This window comes from Coloeus monedula (genome assembly GCF_965178545.1).
Source record: "Coloeus monedula genome assembly, contig: HAP1_SCAFFOLD_330, whole genome shotgun sequence".
Taxonomy (NCBI): Eukaryota; Metazoa; Chordata; class Aves; order Passeriformes; family Corvidae; genus Coloeus; species Coloeus monedula.
The window spans coordinates 28089-48510 of NW_028120616.1; the positions used below are offsets into that span (position 1 = coordinate 28089).

At 54.6% G+C, this 20422-nt stretch overlaps 1 protein-coding gene across 1 annotated transcript; it reads right to left on the reverse strand.

The window, feature by feature from the left end:
* Positions 1-17287: 17287 nt before the first annotated feature.
* LOC309585782 (serine/threonine-protein kinase pim-1-like) lies at positions 17288-19157 on the reverse strand (the record flags this gene model as incomplete). The annotated part of the gene is made up of 5 exons (XM_082303643.1): positions 19095-19157; positions 18953-19003; positions 18271-18637; positions 17716-17892; positions 17288-17391 (listed from the first exon to the last, which is right to left on the reverse strand). Exons 3-5 carry the CDS (start codon positions 18614-18616, stop codon positions 17288-17290), a joined length of 627 nt encoding a protein of 208 aa, XP_082159769.1. The 5' UTR covers positions 18617-18637; positions 18953-19003; positions 19095-19157.
* Positions 19158-20422: the final 1265 nt, after the last annotated feature.

Genomic DNA, 20422 nt, shown 5'->3' on the forward strand with positions numbered 1-20422 from the left:
AACAGGCTACTGAAGCTAGGACTGGGGTTACGACGGAGAAACCATTTATCATACACACCTCGAACAGCTGCCTGTACCTCTATCAACTTCTTATAAATCATTATCACCGAGCACAGCAAAATAGAAATCCTGATTCGTCTCCCTTCTCTGTAAAATTTACATATCAAGGACAAGATTGGAGCAAGTTGTGGATAGGAAAACAACCCTAGGGACCAAAAAAGCACCAGTACCGCAATGAAGCCTAAGGACCAGAAAGACATGAGTACATGAAGCCAGAGAGACATTATGAGCTCAACCAGCATGGTGACTACTTTACTCCAACACAGAATAAGTGAATTCAACCCAAAATGTAATTAGCACAGGTTTTTCACTTTCCTTCGAGCCACGCAGTTGGGCGCCACTAAATTTGTTCCAGTTTGGCCAAATTTAGAAATACATCCTCTGAGAGAAGGCACAACCACCCCTCCCCCACCAGGTTCGGGAAAAAATAAATTTTCCTCGAAGGAAAGTGAAGAAGATAAAACTACTTCTTTAACAAACACACAGGAAAGGAAAATAATGTTAACTGGTAAAATCTTTCGCTGTAGAGGAAAAAACCTGGGAAAGTGTTAGAGGCCTCCCTTTGGTGTCCTCAGAGCTGGGGCTTGGGCCGGGGCCAGGCCCTCTGTGCCCGGTGGAAAGTCCTCCTGATGTGCTCTGATGCTACAGCAATCAAGCAGTCCAGTAGAAAAGGGAAAAAATCTGAAATTCCAGGGAAGGAAAAGTTCAACTCTCAGTCTCTCTCCGGAGAACAAGAAACTGGAGAAAAACTGGCCAAAAGCTGACTGGAAAGCAGCAAGCCGGGTGCTTCCTCGCTCCCCTGCCGCAGCTGGGAAAAAAAACCCTGCTATCTTTATGTGACCTTGAACAAGCGGCAAACTGCTTTGAGAAAGTTTTGCTCAGTATTTTTTCCTTCCCCCTCTCAGGCTCAGTTTAGAGGCATAGAAAGGCACAAAAATTAATTTCTGGGCATAGGCAGCGATATGGGATACACATCATAAGGTCACCCCAAGACACCCAGGTAATCCAGGGAATCCATTGGCTGACCAAACAGCTCAAGAGGGTGCTGAAAAAGCTCTCCTTGCACTAATACCTAGCAGAAACTGGAATGTTCTGCAACAAAAACCAGATTCCAGTGATCAGGACAGGCAGTCAGCCCCAGCAGCAGCAGCAGCTATGGAAAATCCCAGCAGGTGATTGGTAACCCCGTGTGGGCAGGTAATTGTAGCTCCACAATTAATGTAGAACGGAACTCAAACATCAGGAAACACATGAGGAAATGGAGAATATGGTGGCCAGTTTACAAAGGCATCTAGTAAGCAGAAAAATGGCAAAAAAGAATAGATCAGTTGTTGAGAAAGATGGGATTGGTTTTGAAGGAAGAAGGCTGCCTCCAGGGCTCGTTAAATGGGAATCACCAGGTGATTTTGGCCAACTGATTTTGCAGAAGTGCCCAGGCAGAAGGGGCACTGGCACATTTTGGTATTGGTGGATCCTTTTTCTGGATGGCCAGAAGCTTTCCCATGTGGCACCAACAAGCCAAGGGAAGTCTCAGAAGCTTTGCAGAAATGAATATTTCATAGCACTGGGACTAACTCTTGTAAGCCTTAAAAGGTGCATGGTTCTCAACAGATCATTGGGGCTGGACTCGCCTGTACATCCTTTCCAACCAGGAGATGCGGTGTGCATCAGAACCTGGAATTTTGGAACAATCCAGCCAAAGTGGAAGGGACCATCTCAAGTCCTCCTGGTAACCTACCCTGCACTCAAGGTAGAAGGAATCCAACTCGGGGTTCATCACATGTGGGTAAAACCAGCGAGCACACATTAAACACAGCAGAAACAAGACTGACTGACACCGTGGAGTTTGGGGTTTTACATAAATCCTATTGTTTCAGGTATTGAATATGATTTTCTAAGGGGATACTATTTATTGGATCTAGATGAAGATGATCAATAATTGTGCATTTATAATAATAATAGAAACGATGTTCCTGACTTCTGGGAAGGGAAATGGGGTTTTCAAAGTCAGTGCAAGATGTTGGCAGATAACAGAATGTAACCCTGGTAACAGCTTGTTTGCCAACACCAACCTCTGCAGAAAATCCAGCTCTGTGGGGAGCTTCAGTCAGCAATTTGACAAAAATCTGGGAACGCGTGTGGGAAGGAAATAGCACCCAGGGCACCTGGACAGGGATGGAAGGAGAATATTCCTTACCATGGACACATCAAAACAATAGTGCTGAGAATTGTAACGTTTCCAAAGCGGATCTGGAAATTACCTCAGGAAATATTGATCAGCTGACAGATTGCACTGATACCCCCTGGGGCTGTCAAATTCCAGCAGTATGGAATCACCCTCAGACAGGACTCTGGGAATGTTTCCAGCCAGTTCAGGGGTGTCTGGGCTGGGCAGGGAGCCCAGGCCTCCCACAGGACCCCTTAGAGGTGGGTATAAAATATCCTGATTTAACAAGGTCAAGGCCAAAGGATCCCAGGACAAAGGAAAAGTGGGATTGCCCTGGGACAGACACTTGAGCTGTTTGGAATGCTGAGGTCCAGCGGCTCCTGGCTGTGGCCCAGGCTCTGAGGCTGGGCTGTGTTTGTAGAAATGATTCTGCCTTTCTCAGGGACACCTGGGCTGAGCCAACAAACAACGAGCCTTGGAGAGGCACAGAGTGTCAGCAGGACACAGTCAGATCCTTAGGAGCCCCAGGATGGGTGGGAAGGGATGGAATTTGGAGCACACGTTTGCCCCTGGGAGAATCAGGAGCACCATGGACACTGGGGGTATGAACGTTCCGTCCCTCGTGCAAGGAGTCACCACTGGGAACCCGACTGTGGGGAAAGGTTAAAGGGGATGGAACTGGGAAACATCCCAGTGCGGGAACTCCAGAGGGATGGATTTTAGAATCCATCTCTGCTCCGCAAAGATCTGCCTTTAGGAACAGAGCAGCCACACACCATTGGGCTCTGCAGATGGAAACTTTAGGGAATGCAGCTCCTTTGGGGTTTGCTGAAATAAAGGAACAATTGCCAGCCACAGCTAAAATGACCTTCCAGAGCAGATTGGCTTTAGCCCTATTGCTGCTACATGGACAGGGAGTGTGTGGATTCTTGAACTGGAACAGCAACACTTGTTGTGTGCACATTCCAAATGTGATGCTGGATGGGATGATCGGGTAGAGAGGATAAAATCGGTTGCTGCATCCAGCAGGGAATTAAGGGGAGAGTTCAACAGTAACTGGTTGGATAAAATTGTTAGAGGACTTGGATTTTCCCTGACTGATGGTTGGCGTCACTTTTGCAAAGTCTAACTGGGACCACAGCACTACTTGTGCTTATGACACTTGCTTTGAGCTGTGTAAAGAACATGGTTGTGAAAGCAGCTGAGGAACTCGTGGGATGTGAGTAAAGGAGCAGAGTGAGGCTTACGAAGGCTTGAAGGGAAGAGAAGCTTCACAGCCCTCCAAGGGGGGGAAATTTGCCAGATGAAAAACCATTTGCACCTGGTGGGTTCATACAATGCTTCTTCTCCAAAAGCCACTGGCCATGGAACCGCCCAAGGCTGATTCTGTGGGCAGCAACCAGCCCAGGTGTGCCAACTTTCACCAGTTCACCGGGCAGTCAGGGCTGGCTTTGGGGTCAGCGACCACCAGGGACCCCCAAAGAGACCCCCAGGGCAGAAGAACGGATGTGCAAAGGGGTGGGGGAAATCTGCAATGATTTTGGGGCAATGATGATCGTGTGTGTGTTTCTTGTGGGACAATCTGGGAATGTGTCTGTGAAACACAGTCTGCAAACAGGAACATTCCTGAACTCGGCACACACGACTTTGGGAGGGGCTCTCCCCTCGTGCATCCGGCCCAATAAAGAATGCTGCTGCTTTGTGCTGCGCTGGTGCTGAGGAGGTTTTGTTTCACTGAAGTTTTGGTAACACCTCTGTGCCTGTGTCACAGACCCACAGAGCAGCTGTGATGTCAGAAAGGGGCTGTGTGACATCACAGAGTGGGCTGTGACTTCACAGGGTATTGGTGTGACATCACAGAGAGGGCTGGGCCATCCCAGAACAGGCTGTGACATCACAGAGTGGGTTGTGACATCATAGGGTGGCTGTATGACATCATAGAGTCAGCTGTGACATCATGGAGCAGGTCTGTGACATCACAGAGTGGTGCTGTGACATGAAAAAGTGAGCTGTGACATCACAGCTTGGGCTCTGAAATCACAAGGCAGAGGTCAGATATCATCTAGCAGACTATGACATCACAGAGCAATTGTGACATCATAGAGGAGGCTGTGACATCACAGTGCAGAGTTGTGACATCACAGAGTGGCCATGTGACATGACAGAACAGGCTGTGACATCACAGAGCAATTGTGACATCACAGGGTGGCTTTATGACATCATAGAGTCAGCTGTGACATCATGGAGCAGCTCTGTGACATCATAGAGAGGACTGTGACATCACAGTTTGGTGGTGTGACATCACAGAGTGGCTATGACATCACAGGGTGGCTATGTGACATCACAGACTGAGCTGTGACATCAGAGATATGGCTGTGATATCACAGGGCAGAGGTCTGACATCATAGAGCAGGCTATGACATCACTGAGTGGTTGTGACATCCCAGGGTGGCTGTGTGACATCCCAGGGGGTTGGATGCCATGGCAACCCTCAGCAGTTCCAGTTCCCTTGGAAACCCCCCCAGGGCCCATTGCTGCAGTCAGGCTCCGTGGCCACTTGCCCGCAGAGCTGTGGCTGCCCTCGGCTGCCATGGCAGCCCTCAGGACAGAGCGGTGCCAGGCTGGTGCCAGCTACAATTGCAGTGACACTCGCTGATGCCCTCAGGTGCCACGGCAGCGGCCACAGGGACCCCTTCCTCACTCTGGTGCCACGGACACCAACGCTTGGCCCTGCTGCCATGGGCATTGGCACGGTCACCTGCACTCAGGGCCTGTGGCCGGGCACTGCTGCCATGGACACGGGCACGGAGCCCTGGGCCACAGGCGGCTGCCGCGGCCACCAGCCCAAGGTCCCGTGGCCAGGGCCGGGGCCATGGAAAGGAACCCGTGGAGCCGTGGTGATGCTGGGTGGCCATGGGGTGCTGCTGTGGGCTGGGCCAGAGAGAATTTCCTTGCCAGGCCTTTCTCTGGGGCTGTGTTTGGCTCTGTGCTGAGCACAGCGTTGCTCACACTGAGATGGTTTTGTTCTTGCTGAGCTTGCACAGAGCCAAGGCCTTTCCTGCCCCTCGTCCGGCCACGCTGGCGAGGGGCTGGGGGTGCGGGGCAGCTTGGCAGGGGTCACAGGCAGGACAGCTGACCCCAACTGACCCCAGGCATATCCCAGACCACAGGACATCATGGCCAGGGTATAAAGTGGGGGAACAAGGAGGAAGGGGGGACATTTGGAGTGAGGGTTTTTGTCTTCCCAGGTAACACTCAGGCAGGACGGGGCCCTGCTTTGCTGGTGGGCAGGGTCAGCACCAAAGACACAGACACCAACTGAAGGAATTGTGCAATTTATAGAATGCAAAACTGCAGAGAATTACAAAAGTGTCGCCATGACCGCCACTGACCACTGCCCGGGCCAGCTCCTGCGGTGTGCGACAGGAGTGGGAGCAGCTGGAGGCTCTCGGCTTTAAAGCTGCTCCTCAGGAGTTCAGCTCTGCCCAGGGGAGCTGAAGCTCCAGGCACGGTGGCTGTCACCAGTCCCGACGAGGGAGAGGATAAAAAGCAGCAAGGAGGCTTGCCACACGGGATAATCCAACTTTATCGGAGGCAACTCCCAGGAGACAAGCCTGGAGCAACTCCAGGGAACCCCTTATAAAGGGAGGTGTTACAATGGGGATGGCTTAACTGGGGACCAATAGAAATCTCTGAGGGAGGGATATGGACGAGGATAGACATTTCCTTGGGCCAATAGCCCCAAGGGGAGGAGGGGAAAGGGATCACATGCCCCAATGGGACATCGAGGTTTAGGGGATTTCCAAAGGGGGAGGTATCTAGAGGGGTAGGGTCTCGGGGGATTGACGGGGACCATATAAGGGTAAATTGGGAGGTTTCAGATGATGGACACTGGACCTTCGGGAACAACAGGAGGGGTTTGGGTGATTGATAGGGAAAGAGCTAGAACAAGGGGAGGAGAACAACCATGTAGGGAGCACAGGGGGAGCGGCTTGGGTCTGGGGCAAACCAACTGGGAATAGGAGTGGGGAAGGTAGGGATGAACCATTGGGGTACAGGAAACTTATATAAAAATACAATAAAGGTATTGCATCACCACAGGTAGCATGAAAATTGTTACGAAGGGCGCATGAGTTGAGATAAGGATTGGGAGAGAAACATTCTAAGTTCAAAACAGGCTCAAACTTAAAGGCATAAAGTAAATTTATTATTAACAGAGTAGGATAATGAGGAATAAAATAAGCCTTTCAAACACCTTTTTTCCCCTCCATCCCCTCCCTCTTTCCCTCCGACAGTGCAGGGAGACAGGGCCTGGGAGTGTTTAAGCCAGTTCATCGCTCGAGATCTTTCTTCAGTTCCCTCAGGGAGGGGAGTCTCTTTCTTCTTCTCTGCTGTGGGCTCCTTCCCACAGGAGACAGTTCTCTGTGCACTTCTCCAGCGTGTTTCTAATTTCACGAGTATCAGTCCCGCCCAGCCTGCTGTAACGTGAGTCCCTCCCACGGGCAGAACAGCCTTCCCAAAACTGCAGGCGTGGGTCATCAGTCCATGGGGTGTAGTCTTTTAAGGATCAGCTGCTTCAGTTTGGAAGCAAGGGCCCTCTTTCTCTATCTCTGGAAGCAGGAGCCCTCTCTCCCTGTTCAGGTCTCCCCCTGGATTACAGCTTTTGTAGCATCCACCCGCTCCGGTGTGAGCACCTTTTCCCACGGGCTGGGAGTGGATCTCTGCATCCCCCCGTGGACTTCATGGATCCCAGGGAGACAGTTTGTTTTATCCCAGTCCTCACCACGGCTTGCAGAGAAAATCTCGACTCCGACGCTGGGAGCATCTCCTGCCCCTCTTTCTTTCCACTGACCTTGGTGCTGCCAAGTTGTCTTTCTCTGCATGTCCTCACTTCCTCCTCTTTCTACGACTAGGAGGAAAGAACTGCTGCTCGTAAATGATGTGTAAACATGTTAAGAATAACCTTTCTATGCAGGTATTAACTAGTTAACATTATAACTGGGGTCAAAGTTCCAAGATGCTAATATAGCTTGAGTTATAAGATACCTGTATAATCTGGATCATAACCTCCTCTACAATGTAATAGCTGGTACAGGTTAACTGCTGTTCCTGAGTGCCATTGCCAACAAATGCCCCCAGTTCCAGGGTTTCTGCAGGGTTTCGCAGCACGGAGCAGTTGATTTGGTCTCGGTCGTGCCCCGGGGAATCGTTTGCCGTGTTTGCCCTGCCGGCCCCGCGGCCCCGCTGCCCCTGCGCGGGCGGTCGCAGCCGCCGCGGCGCCGGCGCCGTTCAGCGCCTCTCTTCATGCGGGGCGCTGAGAAGGAGAAGCCGCCGCCGCCGCCCCGGCCTTTCTGCTCGCAGCGCGGCTGGCTGGCAGCGGCCAGGCGGGCAAAGCTCGCCCTTCATCTGCCCTCGATCACTCACTGGCCTTGGGGAGATCCTTGCTAAGTGCTGCCCGGGAAGCCTGTGAAAACAGGAGTAAATCTGATTTTACCACTCGTGTGCTGTAATGCAGCCTCCAAAAGGAGCGATGCTTTTCTGCACCTGTGCACACACGTGTCTAAAGCACGTGAATCCTCCATTGGTTCCACATTCATTCTGAGGCTTTGCACCCAACTGTTGATTTTTTCCCGATATTGGTTATTTTATCTTCAGTGGTTGTAAATCAAAGCCGATCAGAGGAAACAAGTAATACAAAATTAAAATAAAAACCCAAGAACACCCACTGACAACACTGCAGAAGATTTTTTTATAGTATAGCTTTTATTAAATCTTCTGTCAGTAGATATGTTCCTCCTAATTCCTTTATGCCTTTTGAACCACAGCTATTTATCATTATTCCTTTTTAGTATTTATTATGCTTTTTAAATCCCATGTATAACAGGTGGATGCAATCAGAAGTAGTTTTCTATCCCAAACAGACTGAAAAACTCACTTCTTCATCCCAAAGAGACTAAACCCGGTGTGTTTGGCGTCCCATCTCACACAGCCGGTCCCGGTATCTCCGCAGGGGATTTCTGCCCTGGGGCAGCCCCGTGGCCATGGTGACACCCTGAAACATAGATTTAAAAGAAACATAAAGATTTTAGTTATAGGCTAGCTGTGTTGAAATTGGTTAGAATAAGAAAGAATTTGAGCTGGACTAGAGTTAATTAAAATAGTTAAGAGAGCTAGATTTGAAATGGCTTTTAAGATGTTAGTAATTGATTATTAAATAATTGATGTTCTGTCATTTGTGTGTTTGTTTAGCTGTGCTTAGAACGAGGAACAGAAATATTGATCAGTTGGTGTAGGGAACAAGGACAATTCCCAATTTCCTCCCTCCGTGGGAACCTATTCAAAAGTCAGGCAAGAGGAAATTTGGAGGTCACTAAAGTAATTAAGATTGTTAAAGTTCAGAGAGGCAAAAAAGGTCCAAGTGAGGGAGATGAGCTTACTTCATCGATCTGGGACCACCGACCCAATTCGAGAGCAGCGACTCAATTCAGAGCACGCACTAGGCACGCTTAATGACATTAAAGCTCATTTCCATACGAAGCGGAGAATGGGAGGGGTCACTGTTATAAATATGTATTTGTATTTTGGATATTCATCACTTTTGTGGATGAATGAACTCTGTAACCGTTCATAGCTGGACACTGCGCATTAGGAAGCTGTTCCACGCCGCTGTCCGGCGCCAATAAAACATTCACTTTCTAACTCTAAACTGTTGGAGAGCTTTTGTCTGTCTCAGCTGGATATCGATATGAGATCGATATTCACATCTTGGTAAATCAAGCCCCGAGCACGGACACTGGGGCCGGTGTGCGAAGGCGTTTGGGACTGCACGGACGTTCTTTAGCAGCAATGTTTGTCTTTGTTCTCTCTGTCTTTACTCTCTCTCTCTCTTTATTCTCTCTATCTTTACTCTCTCTCTCTTTAATCTCACTCTATTCTCTTTCTCCTTATCGTTTCTCTCTTTTCCCCTCTCTCTTTTTATTCCGTCTCTCTTTACTCTTTCTTTCTCTCTCTTTACTCTCTCTTCACTCTCTCTCTTTATTCTCTTTCTGAAGAAAATGAATACAAAAGCTGATTTTTTTAGCAATATAGTATTGAACATTTATTAGTCGAACAAAGGCAAATCACAGGGCTGGGGCGCTTAGCAATATTGCCTGAGGCGCCCTCCATTCATTTTACTGTGGACTTAAGGACTCTCTTAAACTGTTACATATTCATTAAGGCCAGAAAGTCATTTACACTTTACTCAGCTTTCCCCCCGTCCGGTCTCGGCCCCTTCCGCCAGCACGCCGCCGCCTCGGTGCTCGGATCTTGAAGAAGAGACACAAAGTCCCAACAGAACAAGCTCTGCTGTTGTTTTCTTTTTTTTCTTTTCTTTTTTTTTCCCCCCCCAGTTATTTTACTTTTAGTTTGTCTTTTTTTTTCTTTTTGCCTTTTTATTTCTTCTTCCATTTCATCGGGTTTTTCGCTATTTTCACCTAACGCAGCCTTTGTTCCCCTCCCGGAGGTTTGTGGTGAGATGCTGTTCCACCGTCTCTCCCCGGAAACCAACGAAATCAATTGAAATAATGATGAACTGTTGAACTCTTCCCGCTGCTGTTTCCAGAAGGCCCCGGGAGGAGCCGGGGGCGGGAGGGGGGTCCGGTGCCGGGGGCAGTCACCGCTCGCCGGGCGGATCCCGGTGGCGCAGCTTGGGAGCCGCGGAAGTGCCCGAGGGAGCGCGGGGGCGAGGGAAGAGGAAATGCGAGGGGGTATCGGTGCGGGATAAGGGGGCTCGGGCGGGTCTCAGCGCCGGGGATGGAGGTGCCGGGCGGTCCCCGTGCACGGGAGTGGGGGCTCAAACCTGGATATGGGGGTGCAAGGAGGTCCCGGTGCCGGGAATGGGGGTCAGGTGGTCCCGATGCCGGTAACGGGGGGGATGGGGGCGTCCCCGGCCCGGAGATAGAGTTTCAGGGGGGTCCCGAGGCCCAGAAACGGTGGCTCAGGGGGTTTTCCTGGGACGGAGAATGTGAGTTCAGGGAAGTCCCCTTCCCGGGAATGGGGCTTCAGGGACGTCCTCGTGCCAGCTAAGGGGAACAGGGGGTCCCGGTGCTGGGCAGGGGGATGCAGGGGGTCACAGTATCCGGAAATGGGGATTCAGGGGGATTCGGGGAGGCCCCGGGGCCAGACAAGGGGGAACAGGGGGGTCCCGGTGCTGGGGAAGGGGATGCAGGGGGCTCACAATATCCGGGAATGGCGGTGGAGGGTGTTCTAGTACCCGGAAATGGGAGCTCAGGGGGTTCCCGTGCCCGGGAATTGCGGCTCGGGGGTTCCCGTGCCGGGGTCCCACTCGCCCCTCGCCCCCCCCAGGAGCGTCCCCGGCCCCAGCGCTGGAGCCACCGCGCTGCTCCGCTGGCCCCGCCCCCAGCCCGGCCCCGCCCCCAGAGCCGCCTCCGGCCCCGCCATTGGCAGCTCGGGCTGCTCGTGACGTCACCGGTGGCCGGGCAGATCCCGGCGGCGCAGGGCGGGAGACGGAGAAGCCAAAGGGACCGAGGGAGCGCGGGGGGAGGGACGGGGCAATTCCAGGGAATTCCCCTGGATCCCCTCCTGGCATCCCCCGGACCCTCCTCGGCCGCGCCCTGCGGGACCCCCGGGCCGGGCTGGGCTGAGCTCCCGGGCCCCGCGGCCAAACTCTGCCTGGAACCCGCTGGGTTCGGCCCGGAGCGGGGCAAGCACCGGGACCCGCGGATCCATTTTGTCCTGCGGCTGCGGGGCCCCAGCCCCGGCGGAGCAGGACTGGGCGCTGTGACCCCGATCCCTGACTCCCAATCTCCTTCTCTCCCTCTATCCTCTCCTGTCCCTTTCCTTTGGGTGATCATAAATCCCAGAGCGGCTGCAGAGCCCCGTGCCCAGTTCGGGTTTCCCAGGAAAGGGAGGCCTGGGGCTGAGGCGCCCCGGGATGGCCGGGAATGGGGGTCCGGGGGTCCCTGGGGTCAGGGAAACAGGGGATGCAGGGGCTGGGAGAGGAGGATACCCGGGACAGGGGGTGCAGGGGGGTGTTGGTGCAGGATGAGAGGTGCAGGGAGGTCCCAGTGCCCAGGAATGGGGATTCAAGGGGGTCTCAAGGTAAAGGAAAAGGGGGGCTCCCTAAAGACCCCTCCCGGAGGGGCATGAACTGGGTCAGGAGCTCTAGGAGAGTGAAAAGGGGGCGACCACGGTATAGGAGCAATTCTGGGAGGGGCTCAAGCGCTCCGAGGGGGGACACGACCCCCGGGGACCCCTCCTCACCTCCTCCCGCAGGTGGAGGCCGAGCCCCAGCCCTGGAGGACGAAGCCCAACACGAAGCCCCCGGCCCCCGTCAGCATCTTGGGGGGCATCCGGCGGCAGCTCCGGGGGCGGGAGGGGCAGGATCCGGGAAACGGCGGCGGCTGCTGGGAAGAGACCGGGAGAGACTGGGACAGACTGGGATGGACTGGGACAGACTGGGACACCGGGATACACCAGGACCAGGACCGGAACCCACTGGGACCAGAACTGGGTAACAGAGGTCCCACTGCGAGCAACAGGGACCACTGTGAGGGCGACTGGGAGAAACTGGGAGCGTGCTGAGTGCAGCTGGCAGCAGCTGGGAGCGGCTGGGAGCGTGCGGGAACAAACTGGGCGAACATGGAACACCCGGGGGACGCGGAACAGCCGAGGGACACGGGATGTCCACGGACCGTGGAAGGTCCAAGGAACGCTGAGCGTCGCTGCCACGGCTGCAAAAGCTTGAATGGAGTTTTTATCCCGTGACGTTGCCGGGGAGCAGCGGCAGCTCCGCGCCCCCAGCCCGGGGGTGGGAGCAGGGGAGCCGCGGGCAGCACCTTCGGGGCACAGCCGGGGGCTGGGGGGCTCCTCCCCGCAGTTCATTTTCTCTCCCCTCCGTTCACATTTTCTCCCCAGAATTGAAGTGTATCTCGCCCCAATTAAACTGTTCTCCCCAGTTAAGCCCTGAGGCCCCTCCCCGCACCCGGCTCTTCCTGGCAGGACCCGGCCGGGACCTTCTGGGAAAACCGGCGGGAAGACTTCAAAAATCATTGCTTCGATTGATTTCGTTGGTTTCCGGGGGAGAACCGATAGGACAGCGTCTCACCGCAAACCTCCGGGAGGGGAACAAAGGCTGTGTGGGTGAAGTAGAGAAAAAACCCGAAGTTGTGGTAGAAAAAAAAATTAAAAAAAAAAAAAAAGAAAGAAACTAAGAATAAAAGCAAAAAAAAAAAGAGAGTTGTTGCAGTGGGGATACTGCAACATGCATATATCAAACCAGGAGTCCCGTGGAAAAAGAAATATATAATGGACGGATTCTTGGTAGATGTTTCAGAGAGATGTTTATTTCTCCAGCCGCATGGCCGGGGCTGTGCCCAGGAACTGTTCCAGTCACCGGACCAAGGGTCCTTCTGCCTGCGCAGGGAACACAAACCAAGCAATGGGAACGAGGCTGAGCAGGGGCAGGGAACCCCCGTGTCTGTGCCCTCAGGGCCCCTCTCCCAGGGCTACACGGCGGGGAGGAGACCCCAACACCTCACCCGTTTTATTTTAATAAAAGGAGAATGAAAACAACTGGATAAACATAACAAGAACAGTTTCAAGACAAAACAAGCCACCCTCCTGAGTCTTTAAATGTCCAAACAGATTCTGTGGAACATCTTAGGGCTGACAGAAGGGAGACAGAACTCTCCAGGCATGCTTTGTGGGGAAACTGAGGCAGGAGAGGGTTTAATTTCTTCCCTCCCCCTTTTCATCCCCCACTCGGCATTGGAAAGGGATTTTTGGGGAAACAATTGGCAAAAGCATGGTTTTGTGAGGGAAACCATGGATGAAAAAACGGATTGGGAATACACTGGGGGTAATAGGACATAGGGTAAAAGGGAAAGGTGGGATTAGGAAAGGGAGACTGTAGGGGGGGCTTACAATGGAGATATTGTCTAACATGACTACGATTTTTAGCATATATACTGCCTTTTACAGGAACACCATCAGGCCCAGTGACCTGCGATGCTTGTAACCCTTTTCTACCTAGTACAATTTTGAATTCCACCACCTCTCCATCTCCCAAGCTTGGGATGCATTTTTCAGGGTTATTCTTTCTAATAGCAGTTCTATGCACGAATATGTCTTGCTGGTTGTCACACCTTGTTATAAAACCAAAATTTTGCTTAACATTATACCATTTTACTATCCCTAAGATCTTAGCTACTACGATCTTTTCCTTTTTCCGAGTGGCTGCTGTTTTCTGTCTCGCTGCATCTTTGCTCTCTCTTTTGGTCGCTCCCACGTTGGAATTGTCAGGGCTGCTGGTGCCTGCGCGCTCTTCCCGGGGTCGCGTTCGGGGCTGCGCGAGCCGGGCCGGGCCGCGCCGCTCAGTTCTCCGTGTGTTGCCTCCTCTGGTCGCAGCTTCGCTGCCGCTGCCAGGCACTGCACCCACGTCTCGGCCGGGCCCCCGAGCGGCAGCCCCCCCGTGCCCTGCTCCAGCGCGCGTCTCGGCCGGGCGTGGCTCCGCTCCACCACCACTGCCGCTGCCTGCGTGCTGCCCCTCTCGGCCGGGCGTTCCCGGGGCTCGCTCCACCACGCGCTGCGCGGGGCCGGGCGGGCACCGCCGGGTCCCACCGCGCCTCGCTCTGCTGCCGACACTGCGGCTCCCGCGGCTCCGCCCGCACGCGGGAACTGCCTCGCTGCTGCTCGCAGAGCGCTCGGTGCACGTGGCCTGGGCCGCACGGTCCCTGAGCCAGGCTTCCCTTCGCCAGGACACAGCTGACATTGCTCAACAGTCTCGGAAATTAAATAATATTCACGAAAATATTCTTCCATCTGCATATATTTTGACTCAAATATTAACTGTGTCCAAACGGTTTTCCAAAAGCCCTTGGTAAGAATTAAATCCCAAGAAACATAGAAAAAGTTCTTAAACAACCATGCCAGGAAGTGTTTCAGTTCTTTTTGAGCTTGAATCAAACTAAAATTTACAAATCATTGTTCAAGAATCTTTTTAAGTTTAAGATAAATGTCCATATGCGGCTCTGAGAGCCAAGAGACTTCCCACGGTTCCTCCATAGTTTAGACATGGAATAGCAAAGCAAAACCAAGAAGAGGAATCCAAAGTTTCCAGGGTTTACTCACACAAATCAGTCGCTTAGGGATCGGGGAGCATTCTGCTCGCATTATCCACCATGATGTTGCAGTGGGGATACTGCAACATGCATATATCAAACCAGGAGTCCCGTGGAAAGGAAATATATATGGACGGATTCTTGGTAGATGTTTCAGAGAGATGTTTATTTCTCCAGCCGCATGGCCGGGGCTCTGCCCAGGAACTGTTCCAGTCACCAGACCAAGGGTCCTTCTGCCCGCGCAGGGAACACAAACCAAGCAATGGGAACGAGGCTGAGCAGGGGCAGGGAACCCCCGTGTCTGTGCCCTCAGGGCCCCTCTCCCAGGGCTACACGGCGGGGGAGGAGACCCCAACAGGTGTGTGCTTGTGTTAAAGCCCCTCTTTTTACCCTTCCTGAGGCACTTTGTAAAGTGAGTGAGGATGCTTTTAGAGATGAGACTGGTGTTTAACTTCCCCAAAGTAAAATTGCAGTAACAGCTGCACTGCCAAGGGGGATCGTGGCCACTTACAGAGAAATACCAGTTTCTCTGCTCACTATAAAGGGAGATTTTTGAGGATCCTCTATTACCACAGGCCTGGGCCCTAGGGTGTATCACCGTGTCCCGCAGCCATAGGGAGGAAGAGGAGGAGAAGATCCAACAGGCAGGAATTGTGCAGCAAGATTGATTTCTTTAATTATTTTACTAACTCTTTTATAGACTTTTTTTTTCATGGTCTAATTGGACAAAGGACCAGCCACCCCTTGGGGGCGATTGGCTAAAATCCTAAAACATCCATTGTCAAAATATTTTTCTACTCTACCATAAACAAGACTTTTCAAGGTTGCAGGTGGCTTGGTTGTTTACATTCCCTGCTACCTCTTCTGTGAGAGAGAAAAATCTCTCATGGACTTAGAAAATAACAAGAAAATCCTCGCTAACAGCATTTTTGTACCTACAATCCTCCAAGGCAGGGTGATGTCTAAACACGGATACTGTAGGGAAGCTGGGGAAAATGGGGATTCCTGTGAATTTCTTCAGGCTTACAAGGAAAAACCCATCATCTCCTGTGTCTCTTTGCCTTCTCTGCTGTTGGCATGAATGCTTTATGGTATAGCTATATGGTATAGCTCTGTGCATTTCCCCAAGCCTCACCTGCCTCAAAGGACCCCCAGACATCCTGAAGCTGCAGTGACGATAACACTGGGGCAGAGCAGGTGCCCTTTAGTCTCTGGATCCCAACTCCTGCGTCATCTTTCCTTCTCCTGCAAGTTGTCTGAAAAAGAGATGTTTCATTATTTGGTTTCTGTAGTTTCAGGCCTCTCCTCTGGTTCCCAGGCTTCCACTGAATCACAGAATCCCTGGAACAGGCAGGTCAGATGTAATCAGAAGCTTTTCAGCTCTCCCTGATTCTGCCTGGCTTCTGCTCAATGCCACACACACTGATTTATCACATACTATAGCACAGCACCTGTTTGGTATCAGTACCTCCAGAACTAGTTTCCCAAACTCTCTGGTTTCTTTAAACCATGCAGGAAGCCCAGCACAATGCATAGAAAGGAAAGAAGAGCCTAGGCTGATTAGAGCTTTGAAGCCACAGACACCTTGTCCCTGTAGCAAGGGCAGCAGGACACAGGTTGCAGATGAACTCCTTTTATGAGGCTGCTAGAGCCAATAAGGTTGTAAGAAATGACTGTACGTGAGTGAAGATCATCTAGTGCTGTTCTGCTCAATAGAGAGACAAAACTAGAGACAAATGCTCTGGATTCACTTTCTGCTTTAGATCTTGTTCGAGCAGCTGCCTCCTCTCAGGGGCCTATTCCCACATCTGTACGTGGGAATGTTTCCCTGTCCCCCAGAGGATGCTGTGGTTTCTAAACATGAAAAGCATCTGCTATAAAGAAAAATCTCCTGGAAGGGTAGAAGCAAATAGAAAGGGTAATAGAGATGGATGCCCTTCTGGGGCTGAAAAATGTGAAATGCAGCAGAAGCAGGAGGAGGTCTGTGGCCACTTGAGGTTGTTTTTCCTTGTCTCCCTCCCCTGCTGGACAGGAGGTGCTGCGAGCATTCAGTGATTCTTTGTTGGCATAGCAAAGTCTCCAGAAGGGAGCTGGGGAGAAATACCACTCCTTCCCCCCAGTGTTCTAAAGCTCTGGGCTACACGGTGCAACAAAGTTACCAAGAATCGCTCCCTTACATAACACAACTCCCGAATGTGAGACGGGGTTAGAGGCTGGTAACACCAGGGGGGTTCCCTTGGAGTCCCTAGGGATCACTTTCTCTGCCGCTCCTTCCTCTGCAGCGGGGGTCCCCTCACGCTCTTTCCCTGCCCCAGTGTGGGAGGCTGAGCCTGCTGGAGGTGCCCATCTGTCCCAGAGACATTTTCGGCATCTGCGCATCCCTGCACAGCTCCTGTAGACGCTGCTGTCCCCTGAATCCAGGCAGACTGGGCTGCATTTGCCTGCTGCCAGTGTGAGGGGAAGAAAGAGCAAGAGTTCATTAGGGCTTGACCTGAAATGACATTCTGGTGCTTCTGCTTTTTGTCACAGCTTTGGAACCTGAGCAGCATCTCCGTCCCTGACACCCACTGGCCCTTGGAATGCACACATGAGCCCACGTATCACTTCTGGTGAACCCAAGTGGCCGCGTCAGTTTGAAAGGGCAGCTGTTGTTTCACTGTTGCATTTCTTGGCTGGTTACAGTCCCTCCTACCTGTACTACAGCCTGTGCTTGAAGACACAAAACTGCCATGACGCCTTGAGGAAAGGCATCAAAAGCTTGACAAAGGCTGAAGGGAACACTCTGATTACCCCTTTTCCCAAGAGGGTTCTTTAGCTGAAGTTGCTAACCAGGACCAGACTTGACACCGCGGCATGGGCTTGTGGTTGTTTTATTTCTCGAGCCCTCAGTCCTGCGTGGGACTCGGTAACCGGGTGCTGCAGAGGCTCCGGCAAGGCATCAAAGACGCCTGCCCCGCACCCAAGGGTGGCGCAAGATCTCCTCCAGCGCTGGCCTGTCCGCGGGGTGCTTGGACAAACACCAGCGGATCAGATGTTGGCACTCTGGGGAGAGAAGCCAGAAAGCGCCGGTCACTTGCAGAAGGCTCCTGCCCAGCTGCTCCCGGTGCCCACAAGGCCCGGGCCGTGCTGCGTGTGCTCAGAGCTGTGCCGGCCTCCCGGCTGACTCTGCCCTTTGCGGGACAGTGGCACGGCAGGACACGCGCCACCTCCTTCAGCCAAGCGGGCCACACCGACCCCGTCGTCACGGGCCGCCTCCTGCGGCCAGCCCTTGAGGGCAGATGGGCCTCCCGCGGAGCTGCGTGAGGGCCACGCTGGGCTGCGCGGTGCCATCTGCCAAAGCCTGCCTTCTTAAGGCTGGACACCAACCTGGAGAGACCTGCTGCCAGAAGAAGAGCTGCCCCGACACGATGTCACGGTCCTCCTGGAAGGGCATGTTCCCGCAGACCATGACGTACAGCAGCACGCCCAGGGACCAGATGGTTGCCGAATGGCCGTGGTAGCAGCCAAGGCAGATCCACTCGGGTGGGCTGTACACGTGTGTTCCTAGGGGACACAGGCAGCGCTGTCCAGGCGCAGGCTGCTGGCTTCCAGAAGCAGGGGCTGCACCGGTGGCCACAACTTCCCCCCGAGGCCACCGGGCGTCCCCCAGCCAATTGGCCAAAGCCAGGAAACCATTCTGCAAGGCAAACAAGGCCAGCGGAGCAGCCCAAGCCCTTGCAGGCCTGCCAAGCCGAGCGGCCGGGGCCTGGCTTTGGCAGCCCCCCTCTGTGGGCAGGGCTGGCAGCCGGCTCCTGGGGCACAGCATCTGGCCCGTGCCAAAGGGCAGCCGGCAGCCGGCTGAATGCCGCACCCCGCAGCCCAGGAGGGAACGGGGCTGTGCAGTGCCTGGCACTGGGAGCGGGGCCCGGCCTGTGGGCTCACCGGCAAATCGCGTGAAGGCCTGCTCCTGGAGGAAGGTGCCGCAACCGAAGTCGATGAGCTTCAGGTCGCCGCTCTCCGGGTCCACGAGGAGATTCTCCGGCTTGATGTCCCGGTGCAGGACGCCGCAGGCGGTGCAGTGCCGCACGGCCTCCAGCACCTGGCAGAAAAGCCAGCGCGCCATCTCCTCGCACAGGAACCCCTGCTCCAGCAGGAAGGCCAGGAGATCCTGCGATGGCTCCGGACGCTCCATCACCAGCAGGAAGCTGTCAGGCAGCTCAAACCAGTCGAGGAGCTGGATGATGTTGTGGCAGCCAGAGCCCACCTTCTCCATGAGCACGATCTCCATGGGAACACGGGTGCCGTCGGGCTGTGAGGAGGAGACAGTGCCTCCAGCAGGCCTGATGCTGCCCTGTGCCTCCGCTGCCCCGCGCCTGGGATGCCCCAGTGCCCCCTTGGGCAGCCTCCCTGGTGCTTGGGCTTCCTCCCGCCCAGGGGATGCTTGGGGGGTGCCCCCCTGCCCGGCCCCACCACCGGTGTTCGGCATCCCCGGGCCCGCCGTGCTCCGGCTCGCACGCTGAGCCCACGCCCGCTCCCCCCGCCCTGCGCCGCCTCCCGCCCTCGGGGCCCGGCCTTATCCCTGCCCGCCGCGCCCCGCTCTGTCGCGGGGGCCCCGCTCACTCACCAGCTCGTACCACTGCAGGACGCTCTCCCGGGCCACGCGTTTGATGGCCACCTGCAAGCCCACGAGAGACGGGGCTGAGCTCAAGCCCTGCCCCGCCCCGCCCCTGGCCCTCCCCCCGCGCCCCGCCGTCCGGGCCACTTACCGGGCTCCCGTCTGAGAGGCGGATGCCCGAGAAAACGGTGCCGAAGCCACCGCTGCCCAGCTGCGGGCCCAGCTGGTACAGCTCCTGCAGCTTCTTCTTTTGCCCTGCGACCGAGACCGAGCCATCAGCCTTGCGCCCAGGGCCCCCCCGGCCAAGTGCCCGCGAGTGAAGCGGGCCGAGCCACCGCGGGCCACGTTGCTCTGACCTGCTTCCTGCTGCGCGCCGGGCAGCGGCCACCGCCTTGCAGCCGTCGGGCTGGCGAGCGGCAGAGCTGGGGCAGGGGAGCGCGCAGAGGCGGCTGCAGGAGCCGGAGGGCAGCGGGGCAGGGCGGCACCGTCGCTGTCCCCGGCATCGTGGGCTGGACTCTGCTGTTGAGGACTGCCGGGGCTACAGCCCGAGGACTCGCACAGGGGGGTGTCAGGAGCAGCTGCAAACCAGGGAGGGGTTTTTTGAAGCCGTGGCCTCAGAAGCACTGGAAACAGCCAGAGACTCTGCTGCTCTCAAGGGCCCTGGCCTGGCCTGGGGATGCCCCTCAAGAGCCCCGAGGGAGCCTCAGACAGCTCCTCAGAAGATCTCACCTGCTACCAGAAAGGCCTTCCTGGTAGTCGGTGGCCGTCTCGGAGCAGCTTCCTGGAGATGGAGGAACCTCCTGGGTCTCTTGAGGGACGTCTCCGCCACCAGGCACGGGCTGTTGCCAGCTGGCACAGCCGGCACAGCGTCCTGGGAGCTGTGGGCTGGCAACTGCTGGCTCCAGCTCACTTGCTGCTCCGCCACCTGCTCCTGAGAAGGCTCCCCTGGATCGGGCTGGGCTCCCACTTGGACTTCTGGGCTTTCCCTGGCCACGTCAGTTGTCAGGGTTGCGCCCGTATTGTTGAAGTCCGTGAGTCCAAGGGAGCTGGGAGACCTGTCCACAGGCTCTGCACCTTCTGCAGGCTGACAGGTCTCACTGAGTGTCTGCAGGGGATAGAGGCTGTCAGAGATAGCCGAGGCTCGTGGCAGGATGGAGGATCTCTGACAGCCTGAGCTTCTTGCCTGGATGGCGGGTCCCTCGTGGTGTGCCATCCTTGCAAGGCTTGAGGCTCTCCCAGGGATGGAGAATCTTGCTGGGAGCAGCCTCTTGAAGGGATGGAGGCTCCTGGAGGAGCTGGACGAGCCACAGCAGGGCAGGTGGCCTCGCTTCAGCAGCTCCTCCAGTTCTTTCCACAACGCCTGCCACATCCCAGAGTAGAGCGGCACCCATGTCCCATTGTGAGCCCAGAGCAGCAGCATCAGGTCCTGCAGCTCCTGGGCCACTGCCACGCAGGGGCCGCAGCTGCAGGGGCTGTCCA